At 34.5% G+C, this 9,494-nt stretch overlaps 1 protein-coding gene across 1 annotated transcript in view; it reads left to right on the top strand.

Annotated features, from left to right (window-relative positions):
- Positions 1-9,494, top strand: part of glra2 (glycine receptor, alpha 2) — a 21,164-nt gene continuing 11,670 nt past the window's right edge. Inside the window, exons 1-4 of the mRNA XM_043230551.1 lie at positions 1-2,323; positions 3,008-3,141; positions 6,952-7,019; positions 8,302-8,525. Of these exons, the coding sequence (XP_043086486.1) occupies positions 2,256-2,323; positions 3,008-3,141; positions 6,952-7,019; positions 8,302-8,525 (494 nt within the window). The 5' untranslated portion in view covers positions 1-2,255. The remainder of the gene's footprint in view (positions 2,324-3,007; positions 3,142-6,951; positions 7,020-8,301; positions 8,526-9,494) is intronic.

Below are 9,494 nucleotides of genomic sequence, written 5' to 3'. Positions count from 1 at the left end.
TCGAGAAGCTGCCGCAGACTCCCATGAACAGCGAGCGTCTACACAGCTCCGGAAAGAATTGAGACAAAACACAAGAAAAGACTTTGCCGAAGCTGTCTGGGGCTCCAGATAATGTGATTGATGCCGTCAGTCACACAGACCTGACCCGTCTGTCGCTCTCCTCCTGCACTAAAGCAACAAGCTCAACCTTTTAGCATTTGCAATCATGTGCTAAGTGAATCTGTTTCCAAGGCAACCTGGGCTCCCGATAAATTCCCTGGAGGTGTGAGCTGGTGAGCCTATTGTTTATTTCCTTTTCAATTTGATAGATATTTCAGAAAAGAGAAAACAATTAACAGCCGAGGTTGTCCGGAATATTTAAACAACGGCTAATGACTTTAACCCGAAAAAGACAAACCGACAGGAAAGATAGAATTCATCTAAGGGCTTATCCTTTGTATAGGATGGAAGAATAAAATAGAATACATTCATAACAATTATGGCTAGATATAAAAAAAAACTATAAAAAAGAATGAAAATGACAAAAACACAAAAGAAATATATTTAAATAAAATTTAAAATGTTAAAACTAACTACTAGCCCTAATATTTTGTATTTGAAATGTGGAATTGAGGATAATTTTGTGATTCCAATTACTGTGCAAAGCATTAAATAATGTTTAGACATACACCGTTTATTTGGACGTCTTCTGGCCGCTCAAAATGTCAACCAAGACATTTTATGCAAAGTAATATTGTTTTTTTGTGATCCATGCATAACGTTTAAATAATTAAAAAGTTACATATAAAATATAAAAATGATGATACTTAGATTTTAATCAAAGACTACAGAACACTCGAGACGTGTCACTCGTATAGTTTTGAATTTGGGGAAAATGCAGAGAGTAAAATGGCCGATCAAACATGAGAAGCCCCGCCTTCTAAATAAATTAGCCAATCGCTGATCTTTGAAGTCAGCGCATCACCGCATCTGCCCTTAGAAGTTCCGGTTGCTATAGAAACAAGCTTCTAGAACTCATGCCTAAGGAGTGTTTTATAACGTTATTTCAGCAAAAAAAATAAAAATATTGCACAGTTGTCGAATTTCATTAATTTCAAATAGGAAATTTAATTGTAATCTTTGCGCACAGTTTGGGAGAATTTGACGTTTTCCGTACAAAGAGATAGGAGCTGCGCTTGGATGACCGAAGATTTACAAAAATGGCCGCCAAGTGGATTTTATGCCTGATCCAGAACAGAAATCGCATGGTTGCTATGGTTACCACAATGCAAAACGTATTTGCAAACGTCCATTTTGATGCAATGTAAAATTTATAGTTATGTCGAAACATTATTTAGATCTATTTATGAGGTTAAATAATATAAACAATTAAATAAAATATGCGTTTTATAAAAAATAAAATAAAATTACAGTAATTTGCGCCCGATCTAAAACAGAAATCGTTCGGTTGCTATGGTTACCACATTTAGCAAAAACGAGTTCTTCTCACATTATTTTGATGTGATGCAACATGTTTTGTTATATCTACATTTTACTGTGATCTATTTGTAATGTTTACAACTTAAATCAAATGCGTATAATAATAGGTTAATAAAAACATAATATTCTAGGCTTAGCTCCGATCTAAAACAGAAATCCCTAAGTAAAGGCTAACTCTGTTTTGCGCACATTTTCATGTAATGCAACAGCTTTCTTATGTCGAAACGTTTAGACTGTTTCAAAAGCGCTGCCAGAATTCATGAAGGAATATCCCTAAATACTTTCACAACAAACATAAGTTACTTCAGGGGAGGATGGCACGAGCCTGAGCTCAACCGAGACCGTGGTCAAAGCGTAAAAACTATCCGGACAACATTTTCAAATTGAGAATCCGCTCACGACCAGCCACTTCGGGTTTGTTGCGCATGCGCACAGAGAGGCGCGGAGCTGCCCAAGCGCTGAACCCGGCGCGCGTCTGTCATCACAAGAGCTTCTCCGGCGCCGACGGACGCGTCTCCCTCCGAAACACGGCAGTTCACGAGCGGCGGGACTGCGCCCGTCATCTCCGATCGCGCGCGCGATGATTTCGGCCGCTCCGGGGGCGCGCGACAGCGGACCCGCGGCGCGTCGGTGTCGTTTCCTTCCCACAGACGAACCATGAGATTCTGGGCCGAGGTGGCTCTCTACCTGCGCAATCCTCCGGCTGCTTTCTGGCTCGGAAGAAGACGCGAGCGGAGCTCGTTCGGGGCGCGTTCGGGAGCCCGTGAGCCAGAGGAATGACTCGCCCTTCCGTGAAACTCCTCACAACTTTACTCGCGTGCTTGATGGAGACGCTCAACTTCAGGTACGTGCTTCACTTCTTCGGCCGAGGAAGCGACGACTGCGCGGGCAACACGAGGAGCGCGAAAGCGCGTCTCCCGAGCGCGGATGCTGGCGCGCGCGTTGCCATGACGATTAAAGAACGCGCGGATTAAAATCAGAACGTCGGCTCAGATCGAAATCAGAACTCGAACGAAGATCGCGTTCTATTGATGTGGTTCTCTGAAAGCGCACAGATGGCATTAAATCAAGAAAAATTAAACAGCCAATTCCAGCATCCTCTTTTTTTTTTAATTAGAATATTTGTTTGAATTCTGTATCATCACCCATGCCATGTTTGTGGTTAATAAGTAGTTAATAAAACCCCACTATGACCTGCATGAAGATAAAACTCAACAAACTCAACACTTGGTGTTTTATTTGGGTTTTGTTCGTCGGTGACAACATGCCCCGCTACGAGAGTCAGTGTGTGTCGCATCTAATTTTCTGAACGTGATAAAAAAAAGTTTGTAGTTCTTATCGGTTTGTGTCTTGACTTTTGAGTAAAAGTGTGACAACTAGCCCCGGTGCGCCGCTTCAGTTCATTCTCAAAGAGCCTCGAGCGCATCCGTATAACATTAAGAGACATGAATGCAATGGACTTTTTTCTATTCTAGTGATGGTTATTACGTTGTGACATCACCAAACGTTGATGTTTATTGCGTCTCAGGATAACGGCAGGAAAAGAGTACGAGAGGATATCTGGACGTGAATCTTCATCAGCGATGTCTCCTTCTGATTTTCTGGACAAACTGATGGGCAGGACGTCAGGATACGACGCGCGGATAAGACCCAACTTTAAAGGCATGGAACCGCTCCACTTCATCGTAAACTTCACATTTATCCTTATTTTTTTACGAAGAAAGCCGCCAAGCGATAAAAACATCAACATCATTCTCAAATTAAATCGCACACCAATTTGGGTCGAGAACTGACCCCCAAAAGATCATTTAATATCACTACTGGGTCAAATAGAAATAGTTATTACACAAACGTTTAAGGCGGTAAATGTAGCCACATTGTTTTCATTGGTATTTACATTATAAATGTGAACCATTGACTCACTAGATTTGATTAAATGTCTGATTCCGTCAGAAAATAAACAAGTGGCTGCGTGAAGAAGTCACTGAATCACTGGTTCACTCGATTCGACTCAAAAGAGTCATTTGTTTGGAAACGAAGCAAGCGTCTGTCCTTTTAAACGAGTCACAGATTCACTAACTCACTCGATTCTTTCGAACGGCTCATTCATTCAGAAATTAAAAACAAGGGACTGTCCTTATGAAGGAATCACTGAATCATCGACTCGCTTGCTTCGTTAAAATGATTCATTTGTTCAGAAACGAAGCAAGCGGCCGTCCCTATAAAGAGTCACTGAATCATTGTCTTTCTCAGTTTTTCCAAACTGCTCATTTGCTCAGAAAAAGCAGCAAACTATTGTCTCCTTATTAAGGAGGCACTGAATCATTCATTCGTTCAAACGACTCGTTCGATCAGAAATGAAAAACAAGCAAGTCTTTAAGGAGTCACTGATTCACTGGCTCACTCGATTCAATCAAACGGCTCATTCATTCATAAATGAAAAAAAAACAAGCAAGTCTTTAAGAAGGAGTCACTGAATCATTGGTTCGCTCGAACAACTAATTTGTTCACAAACGAAGCAAACGAACGTCGCTGAATCATTGTCTTTCTCAGTTCTTTCAAATAGCTCATTTGTTCAAAAAAAGCAGCAAACAATTGTCCTTATTAAGAAGTCACTGATTCACTGTCTCACTTGATTCATTCAAACGGCTCATTCGATCAGAAATGAAAAAAAACAAGCAAGTCTTTAAGAAGGAGTCACTGAATCATTGGTTCGCTCGATGCAAAAAGAAGCAAACAGCCGTCTTTATAAACGAGTCATCAATACCTCAACTAATTTCGTTCAGACAGCAGATTCATTCAGAAATGAAGCAAGCAATTCTTTATGATGTGGATTCAGCAGTGATTCATTCGTTTCCCAAAAGCACCGTAAGCTTCAGTGAATCACAGACCAGTAGGAGCTCTGATCAACTTGAGAAACGCAGCCCTGGACGGTGCATTAAACTCCGTTAAAGAGAATCAAATCAAACAGCTTTATAGAAGTTGCTTCCAGATGGGTTGCCCTTGACCTGAGCCTGCGCTGAGCATCTGTGAGCGTCTGATTAATGACCTGGAACACAAACACTCAGTCGCTTATCTGCTAGTGCTTCGGGGAACATGTTCAGTCAGCCTTCAGCTTCACACTTACACCTCACACACGTCTCTCAGCCCAAGACCCGACCAGAAAGCATTCATAGCTCGTTGAGATCAGTTAATGCATTAGTTAACTATCTTATTAATAATTTTAACAGTCAAATACGATTAAGTATTTATTGCTCGTTAATGTTCGAGCGGTTTCTCGTCATCCTATTTTGTGCAAAAAATATATATATATATATTTTTTCTTCTTTTTAGGATCTTTTACTTATCTTCATCAGTACAGTAATAAACGTAATGTTAATAAATCTTAATGCAGATACATGCTACACATTTTCTTGTTGCGCAATATTTAATCTGTTATTGTTTTTCTCAATTTAAAGCAATAATAACTTAGGATGTGATGTGAATAATTGATTACATAAATTTTACAATGCAAAAAAAAAAAAAAAAATAATAATAATAATAATAAAAATAAAAATAATATATATATATATATATATATATATATATATATATATATATATATATATATATTATATAAAATAAAAATATATTATAAATAATCATGGACCCACTGAAACCAAAGGAGCTCTTAACTCATTAAACCGAATCAAATCTAACTGCATTATTTAAGTTACCAACACTACAAAGTTGCTTCCAGATCAGAAAAAAATATATAATATATATAAATATATATAATATATATATATATATATATATATATATATATATATATATATATATATATATATATATATATATATATAAAATAATAATATATATATATATATATATATATATATATATATATACACACAATAAATATATAGTTATACAGAACTTTTTTCTAAATAGCAGTGGTACGTCTTCTTCCTATATTTCAGAGGAAGTCATCTTCTCATGCAATATTGAGAAGGTTTTTATAAGAGGAGCTTTAAAGTGAATGGCGTCTGTCAAAGAAAAGGATTCTGTATTATTTAGCGATCTCTCGCTCTGTTTGTTTGCTGGGTCTGGCGTGGATGTGTGTTTGTGCCCAGGAGTGATTAAAACCCAATCCTGTTAGAAAACATGCACGAGGTTCAGAAGCCCTCCCAGGCGCATCCGATGGATTATTTTTAGAAAGCTGCACCTAGAGAACCTTAATAAAGTCCTCTCGTGATGTTGAAGACGCCCAGACGTTCCTTCCCAGCATGCTTTACCTCTCGCATTAAACCTCTTCAATCTGCTTTAACCGCTCAGAGCAAACATGCGTGCTGAAATATTAACATCGCTTCATTTGGACGGAGATCTTAACCGAAGTGAATTACTAAAGAGGGAGTTAGAGGAGCATATAACTCAATATTGTGCATTAAATTGAGCAAAAGTGACGGTGAAGCAGGGTTTTTTGCAAACTGAATTAGTTTAAAAAGTTAAATATATAATAAAATATAAAACACTATTTAAATGTTTAATTAAATAATGCAAAAAGGCTATTAATATATATTTGTCTTCAGTAACATGATTGTGCAGGGATCTATTAAATAGGGACGGTGAAGGATTTATGATAAAGTAATACCTTTGTGCTATAACTGAAATGTGAAAAAAAAAAATAGTAAAAATTGGTAAAAAAATTGGAAACGTTGGCCACTTAAATAATAAACTGGAAATAAATAAAACTAGATCTAAAACTGAAATATCCCAATAAAATAACATAAAAAAAAAGACACAAGTCAAAAAATCTTAAAAAAAAAAAAAAAAAGATTATATATATATATATATATATATATATATATATATATATATATATATATATATATATATATATATATATAATAATATTATTATATTAATATATATATATGTGTGTGTATATATAAATAGAATATTAATTTGATATATATATATATATATATATATATATATATATATATATATATATATATAAAGAATATTAATAATTTATATATATATATATATATATATATATATATATATATATATATATATATATATATATATATATATAGCTATATATATATAAAAGAATATTATAATATATATATATATATATATATATATATATATATATATATATATATAAATAACACTGCAGTGAAGACATTTATAATGTAATTATAATATAATTTCTAAAATATTTCTCTCTCAAATAAATGTTCATTGAACCTTATACTCATCTGTGATTCTTGAAAAATAAAATGTTTCATAAATAAACAGTAGAACATGAGCGGCAGAGCAGCACGGTATTATGAAAATGCAGCAGCGCCTCACAGAAATAAATGACAGCCGAACACACATTCACCCAGAAAGCAGCCGTTTTGAATTGTAATAATATTTAACCATTTTTTGCACGCTATTTTGAATCAAATGAAGGCGTGGATGTTTTGTGTTCCGCAGGTCCTCCGGTGAACGTCACGTGTAACATATTCATCAACAGCTTCGGCTCGGTCACAGAAACCACGATGGTGAGAGTCTGTCTTTACTCTGCTTTCACTTTTCATACTTCATCTGAAAACCAGCTTCCCGTTTCACTAACCGAAGCTCCGGCCGGTTCGGATCGATTCGAGTCGTGTTCGGAGACTTCCAGACGCTTCGTCAGATCAGGACTCGGCTCTCGGGCGGCTTTCCAGAGGAGCCTTAGAGAAACGCAGCCGCGTCTCGGGAGGATGTTAAACACCAGCACGCTTTGATCAAATGCTAATTTTGTTTACGTGTGTTTGAAGATGGTTTTCAAGCAAGCAGTCATACAGCAGCGCTAATGAAGCGTTCAGAGAATACAGGACTAAACGGAGAAACACACACAGACACCAAGCAGCAGTAAACCCCCCATTTGTGAATTCATGTTGCTTTTTCTTTTTTAAATAATGATTTCTTAAAAGACAAAAATTAAGAAATGCACTCGGATGATGTACTTGTGTGTCATAATTCTAATAACTATTAAAAAAAGTATATATATATATATATATATATATATATATATATATATATATTATAAATATTTAATGATATATTAAAGATTTTATAAATTATTATTATATTTATATATATATATATATATATATATATATATATATACACACACATACAAATTGTTGTAAAAATGTGTTATTTTACTAGATGTGATTATAGTTTCATATTTGCGTATTTAAATTTTTTTATATCTATATCTATATATAAATACATATATATATATATATAAGCATTATATAAATATATATATATATATATATATATATATATATATATATATATATATATATATATATATATATATATATATATATATATATAATATATATATATATATATATATATATATATATATATATATATATATATTATAAATAAATAAATTCTACAAACTCAAATAATAATATAATAATAATAATAATAATAATAATAATATCACTTTTAGCAGTGGTTTGAGATATGCAGCACTATATTAGATTCATGCAGACCCAAAAACGTTAGAAAAGAAACAGCTTTGATAGCTTTAATAATCACGATTTATTTAAACGAACACACTCGGGTGATCTTTTACATTGATTGCGAACGCTTTTAAGCGACGTAAAAGTAGTTTTTTTTGCATTCATGCATTCATTCCACTTTTCTTTCACGCCGAAAATCAAACCCGTGACGATATCGGGAGCACATCCCACCGTAAACGTATCTAAACGTCACTTCTGATTAGCTTCAGACGTTCAGGTCATTCCGGGACCCTAACTGACCTGATTTGTCTCGTCTCAGGACTACAGGGTGAACATCTTCCTCCGGCAGAAGTGGAACGACCCGCGGCTGGCCTACAGCGAGTACCCCGACTCGTCTCTGGACCTGGACCCGTCCATGCTGGACTCCATCTGGAAACCAGACCTGTTCTTCGCCAACGAGAAGGGAGCCAACTTCCACGACGTCACCACGGACAACAAGCTCCTGAGGATCTTCAAGGACGGAACCGTTCTGTACAGCATCAGGTACGAGAAGAAGAAGAAGAAGAAGACGACGGTTTATTTCTTATACGCTCGGATCACTTGCAACGGCTTTTTTTGGTTTTTGGCAGTGTCTGTATCTAAAAAAAAAAAAATTATAAAAATAAAAAAGCATAAAAGGCACAAATTACAAAAATAATAATAATAATAAAAAAACTAACAAAAAAAAAACAATAATTCAAAATATTAATAAATACTATATTAGTACATAAATAATAATATGGCTAGGAAAATATGGCTTTTTTAATTTATTATCTTATTTATTAACGTTTTGTTACGAACCAGCATTAAATAAATTAAAAAATCTTATAGATTGTGCTCATTTTTTAATTTAGATGTTTTTTTTTTATTTAGATGGAAATTTTTTAATTTAGATGTTTTTTATTTAGATGTTTTTTTTTTTTTTAATTTAGATGTTTTTTTTTATTTAGATGCTAATTTTTTAATTTAGATGCTATTTTTTTAATTTAGATGTTTTTAATTTAGATGTAACAGTAGATATTTCTTATGCATTTATATTCATATAATTTATATGATGTATAAATGCATTCAGAAATACATGCATAAACATAATAAATATACACACAGCTAACTTTCAGAACTTTCTTTTTGGATGCGATTAATCACTTGACAACATATATATATATATATAAACCAGACGGTTAATACGAGTGAAGACGAGCTCTTATGGTAAATCCAGGTTTGTTTTGAGCTGATATGACACTGTCCTAGTTTTCATAAACGCTTCTCTTTCTGTAAATCACAAGCCATCAGCTCTGGATTCATACATAAATCATAGATAAACTCATCCAACATTAAACACTGCAGACCTGATATTAGAGGTGTGTGTCTGTGTGTGTGTGTCTGTGTGTGTGTGTCTGTGTGTGTGTGTGTGTGTGTGTGTGTGTGTGTGTGTGTGTGTGTGTGTGTGTGTGTGTGTGTCTGTGTGTGTGT

The sequence above is a fragment of the Puntigrus tetrazona genome, unplaced genomic scaffold, assembly GCF_018831695.1.
Source record: "Puntigrus tetrazona isolate hp1 unplaced genomic scaffold, ASM1883169v1 S000000175, whole genome shotgun sequence".
Classification (NCBI taxonomy): Eukaryota; Metazoa; Chordata; class Actinopteri; order Cypriniformes; family Cyprinidae; genus Puntigrus; species Puntigrus tetrazona.
The sequence above is the reverse complement of the archived record's forward strand: the minus strand, read 5'-3'. Positions and strand labels throughout refer to the sequence as shown.